General features: G+C 38.0%; 1 protein-coding gene across 1 annotated transcript in view; it reads right to left on the bottom strand.

Moving 5' to 3' along the window:
* The window catches only part of LOC125268262 (peroxidasin), a 77,424-nt gene that overhangs the window by 33,428 nt on the left and 16,634 nt on the right, over positions 1-27,362 (bottom strand). The window contains 10 exon segments of the mRNA XM_048190324.1: positions 1,485-1,601; positions 1,741-2,013; positions 3,976-4,145; positions 8,494-8,611; positions 14,519-14,688; positions 15,851-15,922; positions 20,309-20,380; positions 21,976-22,047; positions 25,059-25,130; positions 25,327-25,398. Coding sequence (XP_048046281.1) covers positions 1,485-1,601; positions 1,741-2,013; positions 3,976-4,145; positions 8,494-8,611; positions 14,519-14,688; positions 15,851-15,922; positions 20,309-20,380; positions 21,976-22,047; positions 25,059-25,130; positions 25,327-25,398 — 1,208 coding nt within the window.

Here is a 27,362-nt window from a genome sequence, read left to right on the forward strand (position 1 = left end):
TTAAGCACTAAAGCGCTATTGCACAGTGTGATCCAGTGTGAGTGGCCGCCACGTGAAAAAATGAAAACAAAAACAAAGCTAGAGAGATCGAGATCCAACCCGAGTCCTGATAACAACTATATCATGAAGAGAAATCACAATGTCTGAGTCGTGAATCGACAACCTGCCTTTGCTAATACAGTACATGTGGCTTATGTACAGCTCAGAAAAGCCTTTTCTCACAAGTATTAAATGCAATGCCACGGCGGGCCAGACTAAAAACAAACATACCCATAGTTTACCTTGTATGGCTGGGAGAGTTGGCTGGTTTTTTTTTTTAAAGACAATAGTGTCACGTTGTTACGGCGTCCTGTCATCTTTATCTAGACGTGTTTCTTAAATGTGTCATAGATAGCGTTTAGCCATTTTTGTGACAACATAAAAATGGTGCTGCTAGTTGGAATCTGTATATAGGCACGAAGAACATAACATTACTACTGAAGAGACAAATTAGCATATTTTCTATTAATATTAGGATAGAGTTCTAATGCATGACAAAACAAAATCTCGTTTAAAATAATTAATGAAGAATTGTTAAATGTTTAGACAATTGCATTATTAAAAAAAAAAAAAAATGTATTTCCCTGGATCTAAAAGGGTGGGCAAGCTGTCAATCAGGCCCACCCGTAGATCCGCCCCTGGTTAGGACACTGTTATCCAATCAGAATTTCATTATCAGACCACTGTGAAAGAGAATGAGCTTAATTGTATTGAATGTGCACCTGTAGTGAACTTCAAATCTAAAAAGCATCCTTAAAAAAAAAGCTGCACTTGCATATAAAATAATATTAATGAAATAAAAGGCCACTTAAGTGTACTTAAAGAGACATATGTACACTTAAGTACGCTTTTAAAAAGAGCACTCTGTAATAATGTTAAATTAAAAGTTTTACTTTAAAGTATATTTGTTATAATAACCATTTTTGTGCTTTAAAGAAGTGCATTATATTGATGTGTTGACTAACATACTAAAGTAGATGTAAAGTAACATGCAGTTAAATGTATGAGTTATATTATTTCCATAATATGCATTAAAAAAAATTGCTAAAGCGTACTTCTTTTTCACAAGAAGAATTATTCACTTTAAGGATTAGTCAGCTATTCTGTCACATTTTTTGTTTCTTTTTTAAACGAAGGGACAGATTTCTGTGGTAATTGACAGCAGGCCACTAAGCTTAAACTTTATTAAACCTGGAACATTCCTTTAGCCTTAAACAAGACCAGTGCCGAAACACTGAGCGACTGTCCTAAATCCTTCAAATGCTGTGTTATATGTAAAATTCAGGAAGAATTAAATAAAAACTTATTTTAAAAATAAATAAATACTACTACTACTACTAATTATTGTTATAATTATGGACAGAAAATGTCAGTTGGTCAGTTGTTTGCAAAATAAAAATGCTGACCAGGCTGAATAAAGTGAACTCGGCATTATATGATCTCACCGCCGCGTGTCCAGGCTATGACAGGCTGAGGGTAGCCGCTGGCCTCGCAGGGGAAGTCGACGGTATGACCCTCCAGCACAGACTGGTCCTGAGGGGTCACGGTGAACTGAGGACGAGCTGAGGAGTGACAGAAATCAGAATGACCATTACGTGTCTGCTTAACTTTTTATTATTACTAAATAAAAATATAAGCATTACTAAATAAAAACAAAAGAAGAAATATTGCTTTTGATATATTTCACTGTAAAATTCTTACCCTGTACTATAATGTATGCGGTGGCGTGGATGGTGTCGACGTTGTTGCTTGCGAAGCAGGTGTACTGGCCCCCGTCAGCCTGATTGACATTCTGGATGTAGAGACCTCCTGAAGGAGTGATGTTGATGCGGGGGTCCGAGGGGAGGGCCGTGTGGTCTCCTTTGGTCCAGGTCACGCGGGGCTGTGGCTGACCCGTCGCACTGCACTCCAGGGTCACGCTCTCCCCGACCAGAACCTCCGTGTTCTGTGGCTGGATCACGAAACTGGGTCGAGCTGGAGAGAGGAAGGCAAGGACCAGAAATGGCAAACATTGCTGTGTGCAAAAAGTCTGCCATTAAATAGTCTTTACCAGACTGGCATGCTACCCTAGTATTATCCATGAAAAGGTACAAAACAGAGTTTTAAAGTACATTTTACAAGAAAATACTATTTCAGTCTTTCTACAAAAAAAAAAATGTTATATTTAATTCAGTGTGATACTTCGTAATTATTTGTGAAATTCACTAGCAATTGTTTCAAAGTAATTAAAAAAAAAAAAATGTGTCAGTGTATTTAAGATCTTAATTTTAAAATTAAATTTATGTTTAATTTTACATAATCTGATACAGGAGTTTAGATTGTGCCTACATTAAATACAGGGAGTGCAGAATTATTAGGCAAGTTGATTTTCTGATCATATTTTTTTTCCCAAGCACATTTTACCAATTCCAATCCACATCAATCTTAATAACTACTATTAATATTGTTTTTAATCATTTATAAGTGATATATAATTGTTCATGAAGGCTGGAAATGAAAAATGCCTTATATTCAGGTGTGCAGAATTATTAGGCAAGTTTTCTTTTACAGGCAAAATGAGCCAAAAAAGAGATTTAACTCAGACTGAAAAGTCAAAAATTATTAAATACTCATGAGAAGGACGCAATACTAATGCAATACTAGAAATTGCAAAGTTAAAGCATGACCAAGGGACAGCAAAAGGCTCATTGGGTCAGACAAAAACAGGTGGAAAAGAAAAGACACATGTTAACTGCAAAATAATTAAGAATTAAGGTGAAGAATTAAGTGTGAAACCATCAGGAACCCTTTAGTCTCCAGCGCCACCATTTCCCAGAACTGCAACCTACCTGGAGTCTCCAGAAGTCAGTGTCAAGATCTCAGAGACTTAGGTTAGCTAAAGAATCCTAAAAAATGACCCGCACTTGATAAGAATCACAAGCTGAAGTGTTATAAAATACATGAAGCTGGGTTTTTAAGGGCTTTAGACAGACAGCTTGAGAGTGACTCCTGAAGGACCAGCACCACATCCTCTTGTACCACTGTTTGAAGAATTTATCCAGAATCTGGCAGTAAGGTGTTTGAGTTCACTTTTAGTCCATCTCTTATCCTGAATGTCTGTCTTGCAGAGATGGACTAAAAATGATCTTCCAAAACTTACTGCCAGATTCTGGAAGATAAATTCTTCAAACAGTGGTACAAGAGGATGTGGTGCTGGTCCTTCAGGAGTCACTCTCAAGCTGTCTGTCTATAAGCCCTATAAAAACCCAGTCTTCATGTATTTTATAACACTTCAGCTTGTGATTCTTATCAAGTGCGGGTCATTTTTTAGGATTCTTTAGCTAACCTAAGTCTCTGAGATCCTGAGACCCTGCACTTCTGGAGACTCCAGGTAGGTTGCAGTTCTGGAAAATGGTGGCGCTGGAGACTAAAGGGTTCCTGATGGTTTCACACTTAATTCTTCACCTTAATTCTTAATTATTTTGCAGTTAACATGTGTCTTTTCTTTTCCACCTGTTTTTGTCTGACCCCGCTGACCCAATGAGCATTTTGCTGTCCTTGGTCATGCTTTAACTTTGCAATTTCTAGTATTGCATTAGTATTGCGTCCTTCTCATGAGTATTTAATAATTTTTGACTTTTCAGTCTGAGTTAAATCTCTTTTTTGGCTCATTTTGCCTGTAAAAGAAAACTTGCCTAATAATTCTGCACACCTGAATATAAGGCATTTTTCATTTCCAGCCTTCATGAACAATTATATATCACTTATAAATGATTAAAAACAATATTAATAGTAGTTATTAAGATTGATGTGGATTGAAATTGGTAAAATGTGCTTGGGAAAAAAATATGATCAGAAAATCAACTTGCCTAATCATTCTGCACTCCCTGTAGAGTCAAACTAGTTTGGGAGGTTCTAGCTGAATCATCATCACCTACAGGACCCCATCACACTCACAAGGTGATCTGAAGTATCGTAAGGTGACCTCTGAGGTCTTCACCTCTCCAGCCACATTTTTGGCCATGCACTGATACACGCCCTGGTCCGTCTCCCGCGTGTCCTGGATCATCAAGGTTCCATCTTCCAGTAGATTGAGACGCGTGTCGTCCCTCATGTTCAGAGCATTGCTGATAAAAAAGACTTTCCTGTTTACGAACACACCCTTCACATATTGAGAGTAAAACAACCAAAATGTCTTGTTTCTGTCATCATTTCACGCAGACTCACGTCAGTCCAAACCCGTATCACTTTCAGTCTTCCGTGGAACACAAAAGAAGGTAAATTGTAAAGTGTCCAGACCGTCAAACTACAAAATTACAAAAAAGCACCATACAAGTAGTCCATGCATCTCATGCAGCTATATTCAAAGTCTTCTGAAATAGTGCGACAGGCTCCGTTTACACCTGGTATGAAGATGCGTTTATGTCAATTTGGTCACAAGTGGGCGACGCTAAATACTAGGGCTGGGACAATAAATCGTTGCAATAAATCGAGAAATGATTCTGGATCGATTCTGAGATTTTTTGAATACATTGCGATTCTCTCTCAAATTCGATTCTAAGCTTAGTGTTTAAAAGCAGATTTAAAAGCAAAAAGCATTTTGAGGTGCGAGTACTTTATCAGACTTCAGCCGAATGCACGGGCGCTCTTCTTCATGAGCGTTTAAGCGTGCGATTAAAAACTAGCCTAGAGTGCCATCTGCTGTTAAAAACTAAGCTCAGAATCGATTTGAGAGAAAATCACGATGCATTCAGAAAATCTCAGAATCGATCCACGGATTGAGATGAATCGATTTATTGTCCTAGCCCTACTAAATACAGGTGTAAATAAGGGCCGAAAACATTTTCAGTTTGTCCACTTTCGACCACTTCGTCAGGCAGTTGAAAACACATTTAACCATAGTGTAGACACTCATGTGTTCGACTGCATTCAAACAGCCACAAAAGAAAAACTCCTACTGACCTAATGTGTGATGGGACGTGTTTTGAGAAAGCACACCAAAACAATCCATTCAAACCTCGCTATTAACCCTTAAATGCATACCTATGCATCATTCACTACCCTCCTCCTCGTTCATTTTTCAAACTTAGACATCAACCTTCTTGGTATTCCTCAATCAATTTATTATAAAGAATATAACAAGAAAAAAAATTATAAAATTATAAAAGAATGGCTATTTTTGTATTAATTTTTTGTAAAAAATTGTATAGGGTCGCTAACGACCCGAGGTGTGTATGAGTGTACGTATATTTTTTTCTGCACAACAATAATTGAATCTTAGATGACGGAATGAGTGCAATTCACCTTTATTCCACAAGGTGGCAATGCCTGATACACAGTGATGAAGTGACGACTCATTCAGACAGAAAACGAAATAATAAGAAAAACATGAAATGGCTCAGCGATTTACTGCAGAGCAAGTACTGAACGCAATCAAATATGACTGTAACTGTCACTGGATGGATCTGGTGAAGCTGTTAGCGATCGAAATATTGATTTTGAAGATGTTGAAAATTATATAGTTTTGAGAATATGTTTGAGATTCGTGAATGGGCTCATATTCGTGACCTCAAACATAAAACTAGCCCATTATTTGCTGAATTTACTGGGAAATGAGCTCTGACGAGGACAGTGATGATGGCAATAAACATCTGCTCAAACTGAGCCCTTTCAAGCTCCAAAAGGTAACAAAATATGATTTATTTTATTCTTCTGTAATTGTTACTCTAATATCAGAGGAGTTTTATATTATCACGACAGGTAGAGATCCATCCGTGTTAGATATAGATCCGGGTCGATAAAGACCCGAATATGTAATAATGATTGGCGAAACAGTCATGCATTTAAGGGTTAAAGTAAACAGTGTGTTTACACTGCAGTGGAGTCGAGCAAACATTTTCAGTTCATTCCTATGTGAGCCAAACAACACGATTGAGCGGTTGCTTGTGGAATTGACAGAAGAACGGAGAAAGCATTAGCAGATTTTCCAACGTCAGGACAAACCGTTCTGGTTGCTTAACCGTTCCAGCGAGGCTGGTGTGTTGTGCAGGTGACGCTCATTAGCACTTATGCGACACACCGGTCTCGAGTCTCATGGAGGAGCTCCGGAAGCATAAAAGGAGGAGTGACGACAGTGAGGAACGAGAGAGGACCAGGCCTGGACAATTTATGTTGTGCTTTATTATGTTTATATGCGGCAGTCGTCCTTTGCGGGTAACTCGCACCATCAGCCTCACTCCGTTCCCGCGGCTCTTCTCCCCGCCCTGCTTGCCATGTTTCATTTTACACTGTGGGGCTGGAAACAGAGCTCTTTGGAACGTAATACCAATGCATCAGTCATGCCTTGGCAATGCAAGAGTTTACAGACGATATAAGATTTAAACAGCAACCACGTTATAGAGGATGATCAGATATTTCTATTATTAACTTATTAACTCAAATAGCGCACTTAGCCAGCTACAGAGAAACTGGTAGCCAGGCAACAGACAAGGGACCAATCCTGAGTGGCGACATCACTACACGCATTCTGACAGAATTCCAGGTCGAGAACAGTCTGTGCTGTGCCGAACCAAGATCAAGTGGAAAATAACTGTAACCGTTCCTTACCATTCTCAGAACCGTTTGGCCCGACGGTGGAAAAGTGGCTAAAAATATGGGTGACACTTTAGTTTGGGGTCCAATTCACACTATTAATTAGTTGCTTATTAGCATACATATTACTAGGATATTGGCTATTGTAGTACTTATAAAGCACATATTAATGCTTTATTCTGCATGACCTTATTCTACATCCCTAATCCTACCAATACCTGAACTTAACCTTACTAACTATTAAGAAGCAGTAATTAGGAGTTTATTGAGGCAAAAGTCATATTGAATAATTAGTTAATAGTGAGAATTGGACCCTAATCTTAAATGTGACCAAAATATGCAGATTGTGCTGGAGTTTCTGCTGGATTTAGTGTGTAAATCATATTGTTTACATATTTACGTTTCTATGTTAATTAATACAGATGCTCAAGTTTATTAAATTGTCTTAAAGTCCCGCTGTGGTGAAAATCAGGTTTTTAATGTTGTTTAAATGTCTATGTGGTGTTTTTAATATCCTTTAAGACAAACCATGAGCAAATTCATAAGTCAACACCATTGCTGAGTATTTTCTCCTTAAACCTGCAGTGAACTAAAGACAGTCCCTGCATCCGAAATCCAATACTTCCCTACTATATAGTACACGAAAAACAGTACGCCAACAGAGTAGTATGTCCGAATACATAATATTCGAAAAGTCCCGGGATGACCTACTACTTCCACCGAGACTCTGAAGTGTGCATTCAATGGACACTTTACTATCCCATGAGGCCACGGGAGATGATTTATGAATAGCAGTGAAGCGACACAACTGACACTGGTCGGTCATGTGACTGAATTTCATTTATGCTATCCATATTCATACTATATAAATCATACTTTTTTAATGGATGCAAATTCCAAACGTATGCAATTTCAGATGCAGCTAATCTCTTTTTACTGGAAAAAAAACAAACAAAACAAAAAAACTTTAAATATGTAATTTTGATGATCAAAAATTAGTTTTAAGGGCTATAAGTATTGATTGCAGGGGGACTTTAAGTTTATTATTATTCGCTCCAGCGCTCAAAATGCATTTAAATCAAACATGCTGCATGAAGACGCGGGAACCGCCACACCTGGCATGATTTGTATTTATGTGCCATATTTAAATTTAACACAAGCATGAGTGAGATTTTATTACTATGCCACAGAGAAGGGAAGGTTTATCAGTGAATAATAACTTAATAAATTTGATAGCTTCAAAAGATATATACATCTAGTTCAGTCATGAAACTCTAGATGGAGCAGGATCTGACAGATCTTTTACATGCAGTCTGCGTGCAATCACATTTTTTACACGGCACAAGCTGATTGGCCTCTGCTGATTCTCTGCAGCCCATTAGATTGCTTGCTCAACATTTAAATAGTCTGGTTCAGTGTTCGCTGTAACCTGTCCTACAGCACGCTATCAGAGTTCATCTGAACCCCTCCACCTCCCCAGCTCCACCTGCCTAGATCCGCTACAGGGTTTATGTGTGCATATTCATGCAGCAGCGACAAACCTTACACGTTCACAGCAGCGTGTCTGTGTATCTGTTGGCAGTATCAAATCCATACTTTCTAACTCGCCAAGACCAAGTACATTAACATTGTCATATCCATCCACTATTCAGAGAGTTGTCATGATTGAAATAGTAAGTTATATGGGCTGCTCTTATGGTGCTTTTTGTCATTTTCAGACAGCCTCATTATAGATACTATAGTAATACTTCTTCTGCGTTCCATTAAAAAAAAGATAGAAGGTCATTTCTGCTTTGAGCAACTTGAAGAGAAATAAACAAAGACAGAATTAAATTTTTGGGTGAACTATTCCTTTAAGCACGTACATAAAGTGTGGGAGCTTACTTGTTTCTGAGCCAGATGATCTGAGGTTTGGGGTTGCCCTCTGCCCTGCATGTGAAGTACACAGTGTTCCCAGAGGTTACGTCCACATCCTGTGGCTCAGATGTGATCCGGGGAACTTCTGCTCGACAGGAGAGACACGATCAGATGAAACTAAACATAAGTGTGCCAGAAAAGACGAGGTGTGTGACGAGAAGTAAAATGAGTTTAATTTGGTCTGTAAAAGCTATTGGAATTACAGCACCGAAGGTTTATTTGTAGTGGCAATGTGTTTGACATTTCCCTCTTGCCTCACTTCCTCTCATCTGGCTTGGCTGCCCGTGTTGGTTGACGGCCAGGCACGAGGTGATTGTGTCTATGGTCACAACGGCCACATGCCAAACCCCAAACTTTACCCACCAACACCAATGTGCACATGGCAAAATATATTCCTGAACAGTCTGACAGAACTATAAACTGTTTCTACTGGCGAAGCTAAATGTCTGGTTGTACACTGTGTCAAAGCACTCGCACATTATTCTGACAGGCAGAGGATGGCCAAAGATGGCACAGATTGCTATAGGGTGCTGCGAGGATGATGTGTTCTTGTAGGCCAAAAATGAAACGAGTTCCAGTTCCAATGGGTTTTTGGTTAAATGCCTAAAAATATGGTCTGTGGTGAACACAAGTTCAAGATATTTTTTTACTTTAATTCTATGAGATAAAATACACATGCTCTTTCACTTTTGTTATATGGAAAAGAGCAGCTTGGACACTCTACAAAACATCTGGTTTAATGTACAATGGAAAAAAAGAAAATCATGCGGTTTTGCAATGACAAGGGGATGATTTTGAGGGTAAAGTATCTCTCAATTTCATGGTATGACTAACCACTTCACTGCTCCATCTTAAAGCATTTGTGATAGACATTGGATTCGTGATGCTTTGCTTTTTCCTCTTGCATTGCTCAGTGTGGCAGTACGACACGTCCAGTGCCATCCTCAGAGAAACTGCAGCTGTCTGTCTGACTGTGATTTTCTGCCCTGCTGTGTTTTGACAGGTGCCTCAGGCATCTGTGTGCTGTGTTTCATGTATAGAGGAGGGTGGAAAAGCCATACTGTGTTAGTCCCATTCTTCTACAGAGCCAAGAGGGGTGTTTGTGGGGGGTTGATTACTGTAACAAGCCTGAGCAAGTCTATCGAGCACAACAGCCGCTATGGTTTCTGGCTACACGGTGGGGAAACCTCGGAGGTCCAGAAGAGACCATGCAATTTCAGACTAAAAGATGTAGACGTGACAATGAAAAAGACATAATTGTGCTGATTAATTATATTATTAATATATTTATTTGAGTTATTATTATGTAAGATATAATACTATACTAGTAATTATTTGTATTTCATTGAACATAAGACTAATAACTAAAAATTATTAGTTAGCAAGAATACATTTTATCATCTGATAGTTCAATGCGTAAAATGGTAATACCCTTGAAATAGTGTTAATGTAGTCAGCTCATTTTTGTTAGTAGCTTGTAGTGTAGTTAACTACTTTTTCAAAAAAGTCATTTGACAGTAGTTTGACTACTTAAAATTATAAGAGGCTTTAGTTTCTAAGTACTGTAAAACACACTTTGTTTACAGTAAACAAAATGTAAAAATGCTACAGTAAACACCCGTTAATTGGCTAACTAATTCACCTTAAAGGTCCCGTTTTTTGTGGTTTTTTGAAGCTTTGATTGTGTTTATAGTGTGCAATATAACATGAGTTCATGTTTCGCGTGTAAAAAAACACAGTATTTTTCACATAATTTACTTATCTGTATACCGCTGTTTCCACTGTCATAAAAACGGGCTGATGACTTCCTTGTTCTATGAAGTCCCTCCTTCAGAAATACGTAACGAGTTCTGATTGTGCCAGCGGTTCCTGTGTTGTGATTCGACAGCAGCTTAGCGCTCCTTGCCCGGAAAGGTCACGCCTCTTACCATAACGTGGAGATGCACGCGCTCAGTGTTATTGTAAACATGTCTTTAATTTTACCCTATCAATTTGAGCCGGAATCAGACCCGGTGATTGGACTGCGGGATGAAAATAACAGCGTTTCGATGACATGGCGACAAACACACTCTACAAACGCAACTCTTGTGTATTCCTGTGGGCGGAGGTTAGTCAAAAAACTGTTTTAGTGACGTCATTAAAGAAGGAAGTAGAGGGATGTAGTCCAAACTGGCCGTTCGATGTAGGCGACTTCTGTTAAATAAAATATCTCGCTTGGCATTGAACTTTGAGCTTTAAAATTTTACAGATTTTATTTATACTCTAACAACAACATTACACACTAACTAAAGTTTGAAACATGGGATCACGAAGAACAGGACCTTTAAAATATAGAAGAGATAACTAAAAGCAATTGGTTTAACATCACATTATATGACATTTTACTGAAGAATAATATAAAATGTATGGTTTTAGGAAGTAAAAACTATGAATTACCATTTAATTTACAGTGAAAAATGCATATTTATGCATATAACTACTGGTCCCAGAATGAGTGAAACAAGGTGACAACACATGACTATGGGATATCGCGATTTCATGCAATTCACTGAAGACACCTTCATTCACACCTGAAAGGCCAGTGACCAATATCATTTCCTTCATTCAGTCCAGCTGTTCACCGAGTCTCAGAAGTGTTCCATTTCCTTCCTTCTGGGAACTATAACTCATAACTCAACGTTGCCATTCAATCCGTTCACTCGGCACAACACATGACAGTGGGACATACGGTATATTCACGTGCCGCAAAGTCCACTGAACTAAACGTAAGGGACCAGCACCGCCACATACCCCTTTGTGTTTTTCAAGGGAGCGACGGCCCCTGGTTTAAAACCCCTGCGGTAAACGACAACTGAGCCACCGTCGCTGCCGTGACATCCAGACGGTAAAATCGAACAAACGTTGCAGTGATGCCCAACTGGCAGCCGCACAAATATCCTCCCCTTTAAACAATGCCCAAGATGTTGCCATGCCCAGAAATAGCCTCCACAATCCAATGCGAAAGATGATTGATGTTTATATAGTGGCTTTCCACGGACCGGGTTAGCAGACAAAAAGCTGGTCAGAAGAGCACACAGCCTGTGCCTGCTCAGTTTATCTGAGTAAAACTCACACAGGACACAAATCGTGGAGTCCTGGAGTCAATAGAGAGGTTTCAAAGGGCAGGCAGCTAGAGTGATGATATGATATGATACTTTATTGTCAGAACATGTCTGAAATTTTTCTTGCATCACAGTATATTTTGCATGTTTGCAACTCTTACATAACATCACTTAATCCACAAAAATAAAAACCCTACCCTTACTACATCCCACTGCACCTTTACAATACTCTTGATTTACGACTTATTTAGCTCAAGGATCGCCTGATGCACAAACCAGTGTTTCAGTTTCAGTTTTTTGAATCTTAGAATTCTGTACCTCCGATTTGATGGTAATAATTCAAACTCATTATGCAGGACATGATTAGGATCAGAAATTATATTATTAGCCAGTCTTAACAAATTATTATTATAATAAGTTGAGTCATATAGCTTCTCTAGAGGCTGGCCAACAATTCTTGAGCAGATTTTTAATTGATTAAAACAACTGTGTTTTTAGCTTAACAGACAGACTTTTATACCAAATACAGTTGCAATATTGCAGGACACTCATTATTACAGACATAAAGAACAGGTTTGCCCCACTTGAAGGGTGTCCCCAGAGACAGTCATCAAGCGAGCCAGAGTCATCTTCATGACACTCAAAGTCCTGATCAAACTCAGCCAGAGGAACTTTGTCTTGACCTCACAAACTCTCCTCCAGCTCTCTGTGGCCTCTCCAAAAACGGCCAGAGTGGCATCTGGATAAGCACCTGAAGACGGAAGCGGACTGTGTCTGGCCACTGCCCCTCAAACGCAACACGCCGCTCGAGCGTGGAGCGACGGAGCTGCCGGCAGGGCACACATGGCTGGAGAGAGTCCTTAGTGTGGACAACTCCCAAACACACTGGACAGTGCTTGTGAGTGTCCTTTTCTGACAGTAAATACCCACATGCCATAAGACAGGGGCAAAAAACTTTCTTATATTTTGACGCTTTCCACAAAAAAATTTATTAGCTGAGCGAAACTTGAGCTTAAAAACCCCTTCTGGGACCTTCCCTGCATTATTTAGTGCCGTCTGTTATTCTGATGGTGTTTTGTCTTTGTGCGCCATTGCGCGGCCAACTTTACTTCAGTATTAAGACGTATTTCAGAGTGAAACTGAATATTGAATGAGGAAAATAGAGGGCATGGCTTGTTTTTTTTTTCCGCTGGGAATTGATTGGATTTAGAAAAGTAGGTGTTCCATTCAGAAATGGAGCAGATCTGAACGCATGTTTACAGTCAGACCAAGCGTCAAACTGACATCATCAGAGCAGGAACGCCATTCCAGATGGGAAGTCAAATTTCTCAAACTTTCAAATAAAGATTACAAAGACAATTTTTTGTGTGTGTGTGGATTGACGTGCATGAATAAATAGTTTACCACAAGACTAGTAATATGCACTAAGAAAGTAAAGAGGGTCAGTTTTGATTTCATGAGGATTTTAACTAAAACTAACCATGAAAAATACATTCATTAATTGAAAAATTTAGTTTAACTTGATGTACTAAAATAACTAATATGAAAATGAAAATTAATAAAAACTATATAGACATTTAAAAAAAAATAAAACTAAAAAAAAAAAAACCTAAAAAACTAAAACAGGGCTCGAGAATAAGGAGTGCCTGATGACCCGGGCAGTGTGAAGGACGCTCGGCACAGTTGACGGAACTGACACTTTCCTGACTGGGCCAGTGCTGCATTGTGTGCTTGTGTTTTTAGGCCTTGCCAATCTAAATATTCAAGCACAAGACGACATGAAAGAACAGTACTCATGCGCTGTTTGAGAAGTTTTGTAAGCAACTAACATCCAAAGCGCTCACAGACAGCATGTGAATACTGAACTGAGTTCTCTTTCTCGTCTTCTTGGGCTTGAACGAACATATTCACACAGAATTATGTCAAAATGCATGTATTGGCGAGTATCCTGGTAAACATAGTCTGTTATGTCTTAAGTGAATGTAAACAGTTGAGAAATAAGACGCATGTGTAACTCTATACTGGATCCATGCATTCGCTCTTAAAGTGACAGCAGCCTAATTTACCTGCTGCTGTCTGTGTTTTAATGTTAATCAAACAACAAAAGACAAACAAAACAAAACAAATCACTCACGGCTCTTGACTGAATCGCTTTTATAACTTTAATAAGGATTAGTCTATATTTATTTTATACAGTGAAAACTATGCAGTGCTATTTTTCATTTTATTATTTTATTCAATTTCTGTACCTGAAAACTGTTTTCCTACCTGAAAAACCTGAAAACAATAACTATGCTGATTTTATTTATTACTTTACTAAAATTAACTTTATTAACTTCAAATAAAATGAAAATAAAAACAGAAAATATAAAAATAAAAAAATGCCTGAAAATATTGTTCACATATTTTTACTTTCTGGCACTTCTTTTTTTTTTACCATAAATTTAACAGAATTTTTTGTTGTTGTTGCTTTTTCTTCTATTTTTTTATGAACACTGAACTGGTAATTAGTCCAATATTTGAAGCTAAATCTGAGCTGCCTTTTTCCCAGCTGACAATTCTGACATCACAAATGCCCAGTAGAGATGACCTGTATTTTCACAGATGGTTGAAATGAAAACCTTCACTCCCTCAAACATTCGACATGAAGGTGGCATAGCATGCAAACAATGATACATCTGGGAAATCACTCCATAATCCAGCTCATAATCCAGAGCAGCATCTGTTATTTATTATGATGACTAACATGCTGGAGTAGAATAATGTGTATGTGGCGAATGGGGGCAGACGCTGTAAATATTGCAACAATTTACTGCCAGTTGATCATTTTGATGTGAAAAGAACATGTATATTGGCGTGTGAAGTGTGTTTATGTGCGTGAATGGCCTCACCACAGTTGAGCTCCTCCGCAGTGAGAGTGGCGACCGAGCGTCCCTGCAAACGGCTTGGATAGTCGCAGGTAGCTGCGGCCTGAGCGTTACCGGACTCTGCGTACTGCTTCAACAGATCGGCCAACCACAGCAGTTCACAGTCACAGTGCAGTGTGTTTGAGTCCAGCCGCCTGAAAACACCCACAAACACAAAATTAAAATAAAAGTGAGGCAATTCTTTGGTTAAAATAAAACCGTTTACATTTTTTTGACAAAGCCTAAATTCACATTTGTAGCAAAATGGAAAACAACGCTGATAAATTTGTAGCTAAGTTGGTGTGTTTGAGTTGAGATGTTAACCCTCATTCTGTGAAAAGCCTTGCAAGATTCACATGCAACACTCAACGCTTTTGTAAATCCTGCAGTAAGTACACCTCTAATTCTAAAGGCTAAATAAGTTTTACTGTCTAGATCAGTTGATAAGAAGAACACCAATTCAAAATCAGCTGAATTTTCTGATTTTTAACAGATTTAAAGTTATTTTGTTCATCAAAACCTTTAAACCCCTAAAATTATAAACAACTTGCGCACACTTAGAATAAACAGAACAATATCATGCACTGGTGTGGACAATAACAGTTATCTTTATAGTTATCATTCTTGCTGTGAATGGACCTTAAGGGTCATTTTAGTTAAGCAAAACTAAAACCATAAAAACATTTTTGCTACTTGTGATAAAATAAATGTTAACAGAAACAAAATTAACAACAAAGACTTAAATTATTATATTTCAGATAGTTGCCAAGGCAACATTTCTCATTTTTATTTTAACTTGATGTACTAAAAAACTAAAATAAAACTGAAATAAAAATTAATAAAAAACTGTATTTATACAAAAAAAACACAAACAACACAAAAATACTGAAACTTTAAATTTAAAGTGAAAACAAAATATATACTGTATATATATATTTTGATAACACTAAATGTTGATTACAGATCATTTAAAATACTCTCACCGTTAGTAATCGGATTGACGGCTCAATCGGACTGAAAAGCCTTCATGTAAACACCTTAATCGATCCGACTGAGCTTGACATGAATGAAATTTCGATCATATTGGAAGGAGTGGTTACTTCTCTAATTCGATCGAGATGGCATGTAAACACTTGATCGGATTGAAAACCGAAACTGGAAATGTAAACATAGGCTAAGTCTCATTTATATATTTTTGGTGGCTAAAGTGGAACACAGCCAAAGTTATGGTTTTCAAGATCTATATGATAACCAAATAAATAGACATTCTCTGAGCTTTACCCATCCGTAAATAAAGTCAGTTTGAGTAATACTCACAGTCTCTTCATGGACTGCAGGTGGGAGAAGGTTCCTAAAGCAAGATGAGTAATCCTGTTGTTGTGCAGAAACCTGCAGTAGATATCAATGAGAAGTGCACAGATTCAAATCAGGCATATATAATCTCCGACCAGGACAGGAAAAACTATACTAATGCTCACAATGGGATCAGTGATTTGTTTAAACGTTCCTATATTTGTATATTTTTCTACATCTATATATATATATCTTTTTTTTTGAGATATGCTATTTGTTTTGTAGGTGATCTGAGTAATGTTTTTATTTATCATGAAAATCACAAATATGAAAATAGAACTGTGGCAGTCCTAATTCAAATAATAAAAAAAAAATGTTTACTTTTTTTGTGAATTGGCGAGTGGAATGTCTGTGCATCCGCTCTGTGACGCCCCTGTTGGCCGTTCCTTGTGTGTGTGTGTGTGTGTGTGTGTGTGTGTGTGTGTGTATTGTTTGCAGGTGACGGGCAGATTGCGTGATTGGGAGCACCGGCTTCATGGTGTTCATTGCTCCCTATAAAAGCGGATCATTCCTGTTGGTGTGGATCGGCTCTGGATTTGGTGGCTGTTTCTAAGCTCTTTGTTCCATACATGGCAAAAACCTGGTTCATTTTAAGCACGAATGTAAAATAAAGCTCATACTTCGCAAGATGAATGTACTCGTCTTCTCCTTATTTGTTGTGATCGCAACACACTCATTCAGGTTTGTGCTGAGGAGCCGAGACAGTATCCCGGCTATTTCCGTGGGTAGTTCAGCATTGTGGCAGGAGGGAAATGATGTCTCATTCCTTCCATCTTACTGGCCGGGAAATCCCACACATTGAAAGAAGCTTCTGCGGTAGGTCCATCGTGATTGAGTTCGCATGTGATGTGAGTGACCCACAGTGACTTCAGTCTCTGCTGACTCTGAGGGAGGAGATGGTGGGCGAGTTGTGACATGGGTGTAAACGGACTTGACAGTTTATACAGTATGTGCTACTGTCGCCGTGTTGTTTATCCGGATCAACACATGCTTGCCCTGGATCAATGGCCAAAATGGCCAGCAATACCTGGTGTCTTTGCCTGCCACCAAGGTAAAAAGGACGGCGCTGAACATGGGCGGGCGCCTGGTGAACCGAATCACATAACCGAGGCCGACTGTCCTGATGAGCCAGTGTGACTTTGAGAAGTACCATCTCCTGGGAAAGAGCAGCTCCTGCCATCCCTGGGTCCTGTGTCAGGAATGCTTAGAAGCTTTCTTCAGCGGGCGGCGTTGCTTTCCCACCACTGGCTCGATGCTGCAACCAGGCTGTGGGATCAGACTGCAGAAGAGCCCGTGTGGCTAGACGGGGTGCGGGACCTCGGGGCCTGTAGGTGGAACTGCTGGACAAAGTCCTCGACAGAGTCGCCGAAGAGGCCACATTGCGAGATGGGGCATCAAGAAGCGAACCTTGTCGCCGTCCCTCATCTCAGCAAGGTTGAGGCAGAGATGGAGTTCCTGGACGAGCATGGTGGACATTCCTGAGAGCCTGAGCCGTTACCTTAGTCACCCATAGGGCAACGTCAGTCGCCGAATGCAGGTCCTGCATCAATCCCAGCTCAGAACTACCCTCGTGCAGCTCTTTTAGTTCCTTGGCCTGATGGACCCACAGGATGGCCATAGCATGCAGCTGCCCCCTGGATGCCCCGCCATAGTGAGGGTTGAAGAGCTTGCAAAGCAGGACCTGGCAGTAAAAGGTGCCTTCCATGACTTCGTCAGCTCTTCATACACTTCTGGTAAGAAAGGCACTTTCTGAGCCCAGATACCAGTAATCCAGCCGTGTTTGCTCGGAACAGGGTTGAGGATTCCACGCCATTCCGATTCTTGTAGCAGCTCGGGCCAAGCATGGCTACCAACTCTGCGTTGGACTCGGACTGAGCTAATGCACCCGAAGTTGGGAGTCCAGCTGAGTCCTCAGTACCGGAAGGGATAAGCTCGCCCTCTGATGCTACAATTGATAATCCATCCTCATCTGGAGCCCCGAGCCCCGAATGAGAAATTAGGTTCGCAACAAGACAAACTGCCAACTCATCTAGGAACTCCACTGCGTGCAAAGAGTGTGACGAGGAATGGAAGACCCATGGGGATTGATCCAGCTGAAAAACTCCCATTGTTGTCCCCATGTCGCCCCCAGCGCTTGCTGCCACGGCCTTGTGCACAGCAGAATGACCAGGACAGGGAGCAACTGAAGTGACTCTATGACCAGAAAACAGAGTCGCGACCGCGAGCCATCCATGAACGCTCTCTCAGCGTGGGACTGACCTAAACACTTGAGACAGAGATGGTGGCTGTCCGAGGATGAGAGATATCGACTGCACCCGGAAACACTCTTTTAGGGAAATCTGGTTTTTCAGGTGCCCAGGGAAGCCCTCTGCACTTATCTGTGCATTGGGGAGAGAGAGAGATCGCTGTAATGCGCTGTAAACACCAGCTTTCAGGTTTCATTGATTGAGCGATCGCATCTACAACCTCTCGGCTCTGAAGAACAAATCTGAATGAGTGGATGCACGCCATCTCCTTTTACATCCGTATGTCCGGGGGAGGGACATATGCAAATTCCACTCGCCAATTCTCATTGGCCTTTTCTCAAAGTGTCAGAAGTGTTTGGGTCTCCCAAGTGCGACCCCTAGTGTCAGTACATCGACATAATGTCGAAGTGACCGAGAGATAGGGAACAATGAATCCTGATCAAATCACTGATAAATTTGTAGTTAAGTTTGTGTGGTAAAGATGGTAACCCTCAAACAACTGCCTGTTAACAAACATTTAAAAATGTCTTTTTAACATCTTCATTTAAATGGTATGACACTAAATATTTTGATTTGCAAACAAATTAAAATACTCTAACCAAATATGTCTCATTTATAGATTGGTGGTTAAAGTGGAACACAATCAACTTAGACATGAGTTTTTCAAGATCTAATTTATTACCAATTAAAGTGACAATATCTAAGCAAACTAATTTATGAGGGATTTAGATATGAGGGACTGGATATCTAAAGGCCAGAATATCATAGAGGCTCTTTTGAATATTTTGATAGTAAATGACTACAGTACCAAGCAACCACTCAGAATACCCTAGTATTCTGTATACTGTATCATTGTATAACAGTTTTGCATGAGTGAGCACTAGTATATTAAAAGTATATATTTTTTATTTCGATTTTCTTTTTTAGGATTCTTTAATGAATAGAAAGTTCAAAAGAACAGCATTTATTTGAAATAGAAATCTTTTGTAACATTATAAATGTCTTTACTGTCACTTTTGATCAATTAAATGCATCCTTCCTGAAGTAACTTTCCACAAAAATATGTTTTCAACATTGATAATAATCATAAATGATTCTTGAGCAGAAAATCATCATATTAGACTGATTTCTGAAGGATCATGTGACAGTCTGAAAGTTCAGCTTTGCATCACAGGAATAAATTACATTTTAAAATATATCCAAATATAAAACAGTTATTTTAAATAGGAAAAATATTTCACAAAAAAAGCTTTTTTTTAAAAAAAAATAAAATAAAAAAAAGCCTTGGTGAGCATAAGAGCCTCCTTTCAAAAATACTTAAAAAATCTTAATTATTCCAAACTGTTGACCAGGTCTGTGGAATAGAGATGCAAAGATGAAGGTCCACAGGGATGTTCTTGCTTTTACCAGGACAGACAGGCTCATATTCCCATTACTGTTCACAACTACTCATATAAATAACAGGAGGGTTAGTTTCATTAATCACCATCCAGATGCAGATTATTTTTGTCATGTTCACTTACAAATTCCAGTCCTGAATTGGTCTCTCACTCACATTTTAGTCCATGTTTACATACAAGTGACTTTCCCGTCTTTAAAAGACATCAGAATGTGTGTGGGTGATTTTCCAAACATTTGGAATAAGGGCCAACAGGAAGAAAAGAGGCAGGCAACACTGTAAAAAATGATTTTTGCTGTTTGTATAATGAACTTAAATAAAACGAGCTAAAGCAACTCAATTTCTGGACATTTTGTAACTACTTGATTACTATTATTGTGTTAAATCCACGTAAATGTGTAAAATGGAAGTTTACTTAACACTGCAGTAAAGCTTATGATATCATATTTCATACACACATTTCTAAGTGCTCTAAATGATCAACATGATCAAAACTTTGTTGAAAAATGTCTACGGTATTTAACACCAGTTTCAAATTTGATTATTTCATATGTCAGGCTTTACAAGGTTAAAGTGTCCCAATGATTGTAAAAAAAAAAAAAAAAAAAGCAAAAAAAAAGAGGCCTCTGTCAGAACAAGAACAGACATTGACACATTTGCCTACAAGCTTATCTTTTTTGATCTCGTTTTAAAAAGGGATGTGTTTCCATGAATAAACATGTGACACTGTGGGGATCTGAGTGATGATTTGAGGTTTGAGATGCATGCAAAACTCACAGCCGCTCCAGCTTGGGTAGATGAGAGAAAGACTCGGGCTCCAGTGACTCAATGTTGTTGAAGTGCAGGTATCTGCGAGAGACAGAGTCGTGTTTTACTGGCCATAAACATGGTACCTAGATCAAACACTCTATCAATGCCTTTCCACAGATTGTTTCCTTCATTTTAAACGCTATTTACACAGCATTTTTGTGCCTAATGTCTGTTAATACAAAACTTTGTCCAGAACCTTCCATAATCTTATGTATTTTCAACAAGAAAAAGAAAAAAAACGACAGGACTTGGTTTTATCATTGAATATTTATTGGATGGTGAAAAATGTGCACCATTCCAGAATGGAGACCATCATTTAATTTTCTTTAAAGGGGTCATATGATGCTATTTTATAAGGTTGTTGTTTTGTTTATTGGGTGTACAAGAATAGGTTAACATGTTTTAATGTTCAGAAAACACATTATTTTTTACATACTTTACAGATTACATACATTATTGCAGTACCTCTATTCCCAGTCTGTCTGAAATGCTCTGATTTCTACAAAGCCCCTCCTTTCGAAAAGTCCAGAGTGCTCTGATTGGCCAGCTGACCAGGTGTGTTGTGATTGGCCAAACACCTCAAGCACATGTCGGAAATGAAACGCCTCTTACCATAATCATGAGCTTCAGCTTCAAGGCTTCTAAAGCAATTGTAAACACAAAGAGTTAATAATGTCGTCGGGTTTACTGATTATTTTGAGCCCGAGTAACTTCTTAACCCCTGATTCCTAATTTCTTCGTTAGGCTAAACAAAGAGGTTTTGCTTTCGCATCCAAACACACAGCGTCTCCGCGTCACGCGACAACACTACAATTGCTTCTTTCTTTGCATAAGACTTTGGGTGGGAATTTATGCCAATATGCCACATTGAGACTAGACATTCCCAGAAGTAATATCTGGACTTTGATCGATGGAGCTGTTCTCTAGATAGGATAAATCCCTTTGTGGGACACTATGAGCTTTGTAGCTTTGCAGATCTTGCACAAACAGATCAATTACACTCTGGACGAAAAGGAAAACATTAAAGAGCATCATATGACTCCTTTAAAATGATGTGCACCGCTGAATCGTGTACCAGGGACGTGTATTAGGAAAGCAAATACATTGACTTGAACAGCATGAACAAGGTGATAACAAATTTCCAACATAATAAATAGCTCTTACAACAAGGCTAATATGCTGTGGGAAGTTAAAATATGAACTATAGCTTCAAAGTAGGATTTACTCTCCTCAGTTTGGCATTGTGCTTGATCAAATTTCTTTCATTTGTAAAACATGGACCAAAAATTCCACCATACCTTTAAAATAATAGTTCAGCCAAATATAACTTCTGCAACCATTTACTCACCGTAAGACTTTCTTTCCTTCGTGGAATGCAAAAAGAGAAATTGTGACTGTGTTGGTTGTTATTTTCAGGGCAATTACTATAAATGGGGACTATAAAAATATCATTACAGTGTCCATACAACATTTTGTTCCAAGTCTTCTGAAGTGATACAATTTGAGTGCGAGAGACAACATTTTCCATTTTGGGTGAACTATTCCTTTAACCCTTTACTTTCAGATCCTTACCAAACCTTTCGGTTAGTATCAAGAATTAACATGGAAACTAGACAGGACAGAAGGTCACTTACAGTTGTTCTAGAGAGACGAGCCCCTTAAAAGCTTCTCGGTCTATTGCTTGAATTTCATTCTTGTACAGATAGCTGAAAGAAATATTCAGGGAAATCACTAGGGTTAGGGTTGAATGTCAAAAATAAACACACATGCACACTGAAATAAAGAAGAAAGGTCAAAATAAATGCAGGAATAATAGAAGAGAAAACTAACAGAAGACTGTTGCATATTGACTGCATATTGATAACACAGGAGGGGTGGCCTGTGGGAAACAGGAATTCATGTTTGTGGTTTTCCTGTCTAGGGACAGTGGTCTGTTGAGAACGAGGGCTCAGTCACATAAACCACATGACCCTTTGACCTTCAGGACGATGACACCACCCCACAGGAAGTATACGTTACAGATATGTGCTGCCTTCCCATACAGGATGCAAGATTTGCATATATAAGCAACACTAAAGAGCCTTTTTTAAGTACTAAACAGTGCAAAACTTGGTCAAACGTAAGTTATGAGAGCTGTTTAAGTTGTTTTTAAGAATCTGCAGATATGCAAGTTGAATATTATTGCCATAATGGGATCAGTAGTAGTATTTTTTTGGCCAGTACGATACCGATTTTAACAAACAACTATTGGCCGATTAAGGCACTGATATTTTGTCACTTGTTCACTTATTTGAACTTGAAATATATTTTAATGACAGTAGATAGTTTAAAAACGCATGCATTAAGGTACACTAGCTAGTTTATTGCTACATCATCAAATCATTTCCATGCATTGATCCATTTAACATTCAACAGGCCAACATTATAGAAGAGAGCAACAAAGTAAGATAAAAACAAAATACAAATAAGACAACGTGGAAAATTTACGTTATTTTTGCTATCAAATATTTCTTATTAACATTAATGCATATTTGACTTACTATTATAGAACATTACATATTTCTTTAATAAATAGAAAGACATTTTCATGCTATAGTTGATATGCCAATGCTTTTAAATTGATCAAAAAAGGTTGGAAAAACAGATAAATGCTTCTGCTTTTCTACAAATGTTCTTTACAAATTATATTATCATTATATTGTATACAAATTTATTATATAATTTGAGTAAAAAAAAAGTTAAACTGAAAAATGTACATTAATATGTGAATATTCCTCCCTTTTTTTAATATCAAAACTCTTTGTTTTAAATGTTTCAAAATCCGAACACTTTCTGTTAACGGCTAGGTTTCAATGATTGTATATGTAATTAAGAAAAAAATACATTTGGGTTTAATTAGCAGCATATTAACAAATCCAGATGATCACAGGGAGAAGGTTTGGGTAATTAAATCTAGTATCATTGAGATACTATTATAGTTTTTAATTAATATTTTAAGTAAGTTTTTTATTTTTTTATATTTTAATTTTAGTTAAAGATTTAGTAATTTAGTTGTTTGTCTGCAGTTTATATTAGTTTTTTTTAATATATCTTTATATTTTATATTTAATATGTCTATATATTTTTGACTTTAATTTTAACCCTGAATTAAACAGGGATATTTTGAAGAGTTCTTATATAAAACCCTGTTCAATATATACAGTACCAGCATTACAGTGTTAAAATGTTACATTCACTTTGGCTGGAGGACCGGCCTGACCACTGGACGGAGCTTGAGTAACCAGAAGCGACTCCACAGCTGGACATCATGGCTGTGTGAACTGTGTGCTGATTGCACCGGCCAGGAGGAGTTAATGAATGGATTAATACTCAGTATGTTTATCTGGAGTGACACGAGCTGTGGCTTTCAAACCACAGCACCAGAATAATACACTGTGCTCCAATTTTTCTTCTTTTCTTTTATTTGGATTTCACACAGTCCAGTGGCACATTGCTATTGAGTTACACAAATATTTTTGTATCATAATTGTTAAAAAGGGATTTTAGTTATGTAAACACTGAGAGATTGCTACTTCTTTGCTTGTTTTGGCAGAATTTTTATAGCTATAATAAAAAAAATATGCAAGTTTCTCAAATGTACATGAGTGAATCCCACAACATATCCAGGTTATATTTCACCCCAAATCAAAAGAAAAACAAAAATTTGTAATTTGCATTTAGTAAATTAAGCCAATTTTAGCTCCATTAGGTCTTTTTGCATTTTAAAGCATTTTTTCCATTGTAATTTTCACTGTTCTTAATGGTGATTCTCATTACTTTAATTGTTGTGTGAAATCAGCAGAATTTAAAGCCAGTACAACAAATACTACCTTGATGTATACATTATTTATACACATTACAGCAATAAGATTTAGGGGTGGAGATGGATGAGACAACTGGAAAATGATGTCAATGCTGATTCAAACTGATTCATCTTGGTGGTTTTGAAAACAAAGTTCATTTTCAAAAGCAAAATATAATTTATTTCTGAGGGTGAAATATGAGCCTGCCATTTTCCTGAGAGGTCTGGTGAGATTCACCTACACATACTTTACTCCTGCTGTATTATTTAGATGTTATCTCGGCAAAATCAGGTGGGAAACATTTCAAACAAGTGACTATTTAAATATAAACACAGGCTGCTCTCACCACAACTAAAGTTTGAGATTCTCGAATTGCCCTGTGGCAAACAAAGACAGGAACTGTGCAACGCCCAAACAGAGAGCAATTATTCCATCTCCGTCTGATCTCTTCACTTTTGGGTCAGGGCCGTCAGACAGATCATTTCACAGCGCAGGCAATTACGTTCCCCATAAGTGTGAGAGCTTCATTCCATGAGCTCAGCTCTTTACTATATCACACAATGGCAGTGATAATGACTGCATCATGCATAAATGTGGTGAGCACGGCTCAGAAATGGAAAAAGAGAAGATTTACCATATAACACCAACAATAATGTACATTTAAACGTTATGGTGTGCCTTCAGTCAGTGGTTATATAGTAGCTATGCTCTCAAATAAACTGTACTTAAAGTCAATATAACTTTACTGCTTCAACTCTGACACACTATTATGCAGAAAGCATCACTCGTCCCACACTTTCTATCAATACTTTTTACAGAATCTATAACTAAAACGGTTCCATAAGCAGTCAAATCAGAATTAAAGAAAAGCTCACAGATATTTTAGGTTTTCCAAATCTTCAAAGGCTCCTCTTGGGATTCTTCTGATGTGGTTGTTATTTAAAAGGCTTAAAGAAAAAGGAAAGAAATGTATTAGACATTAAAACAGATGGTAATGCATATTACCTGTGTCAAACAAATGTGCACCAACCAAACGGTTTAGTTTGTGCTTCATGAAACCAAAAAAAAAGCAAGTTAATGCCAATAACAAAAACAGTGATCACAGAGACTGAGTTTAAGTCTTTAGAAAACATTGATACTTACAGTGTATTGAGATTCTTCAATCGCCTGAAGGAGCCTGGCTGTAAATCCTTGATTTTGTTGAATCTCAAATCTCTGGAAGCAAAAAAATAAACATTCTTAGATCAAAAAAGAAGTGTATGTTATTGCAGTTTCCACGGTATTTTATGCACACCGCTTAAATAAAACTCAGAAAGAAATATGGAGTGCCACAAGGCTCGGTCCCAGGACCTTTAATGTGTTGCTTCTACACGCGTCTTTCAGCTGATATTACAAGGGACAATGGCACTAGCTTACACTGTTATGATTGAAGCTCTATATGTCCTCGACACCGGATGTAATTTCACAGTTTTCAAGTTATATGAGCACATTAAGGGCATTTAAAGCCTTGATACTTTTAATGTCCTTTTTGCAAATACTTAGTGTTAATTATTACACTAAACATTTCAAGATGTATCTACTGTAGATTGTTCACTTGTGTCATGCTCTACGGTTACTGAACAGGGTGTTTGACAGAAATTTGTCAGTTTAAAGCCACTTTATCAGTGTTTAATTTATTTGAATTATAAAATGCAGACCCCCAATAACACCCCAATAAGGTTGCAAAGACTTCTGATAGTACAGAGAATAAAATCCGACAGATTAATTGTCATTTTAATATACATTATATATTTTTATATAGATTCAGAACACACTCTCTCATCTTAAGACTCCTCCGTCTAGCCAGCCATACTGCTACCTTTTCATAGACATGCGCTCAGCTGTACTGTTAGCTCTGCTGGAATCCCGGCTATTATTCTCAAGATATAACAGAGTTTATGAACCATAATTAGGGACGAAGACTAACAATATCACTATTTTCTTTGACTTTACCTCATAAGCTCCTGTCCTGGTCAGATCCAGCCGATCCACCACAACATTCTCCATTATCCCCCACTTATAACATCTTTTCTGCAGCTCTGTATCTAATATCAGTCATATCATAATAAGCCAGCGAGTGAAAGATATTTCCCTGAGCACAGCTTGGATCGCTCCAGTAATCTCAGGCTGGGCTCCAAACTTACAATCTCTACCTATCAGGCCTATACTTTATTTAATAACTAATCAACAAGTGACCATTACAGTTTTCTATATATATATATATATATATATATATATATATATATATATATATATATATATATATATATATATATATATATATATATATTTTTTTTTTTTTTTTTTGTACTTTTGTACTTTTGTACAAAAGTCACCCTGTTTAAGCCATCCTGAATGTCATTTCTCCCAAGATTTCATCCTCATCCTGCTTAATCTTTTTTTTCTGGCCACAGTTGGCTTTGGGTTGCTCACACAGAGTATTAAGGCAGTTTTCTCACTGAAAAGTGAATGTTTTTAAGTTTTATTTCATAATGTAACATCATATATTGTCATTTACTTATCCTCGGTCATTCCAAACCTCTTTATCTTTACGTGGATAAGTAAATGACAGCAGAAATTAAAGGTCCTGTTCTTCGTGATCCCATGTTTCAAACTTTAGTTAGTGTGTAATGTTGTTGTTAGAGTATAAATAAAATCTGTAAAATTTTAAAGCTCAAAGTTCAATGCCAAGCGAGATATTTTATTTAACAGAAGTCGCCTACATCGAACGGCCAGTTTGGACTACATCCCTCTACTTCCTTCTTTAATGACGTCACTAAAACAGTTTTTTGACTAACCTCCGCCCACAGGAATACACAAGAGTTGCGTTTGTAGAGTGTGTTTGTCGCCATGTCGTCGAAACGCTGTTATTTTCATCCCGCAGTCCAATCACCGGGTCTGATTCCGGCTCAAATTGATAGGGTAAAATTAAAGACATGTTTACAGTAACACTGAGCGCGTGCATCTCCACGTTATGGTAAGAGGCGTGACCTTTCCGGGTAAGGAGCGCTCAGAGCTGTCGAATCACAACACAGGAACCGCTGGCACAATCAGAACTCGTTACGTATTTCTGAAGGAGGGACTTCATAGAACAAGGAAGTCATCAGCCCGTTTTTATGACAGTGGAAACAGCGGTATAC

This window comes from Megalobrama amblycephala, linkage group LG5 (genome assembly GCF_018812025.1).
Source record: "Megalobrama amblycephala isolate DHTTF-2021 linkage group LG5, ASM1881202v1, whole genome shotgun sequence".
In the NCBI taxonomy this organism is placed as follows: Eukaryota; Metazoa; Chordata; class Actinopteri; order Cypriniformes; family Xenocyprididae; genus Megalobrama; species Megalobrama amblycephala.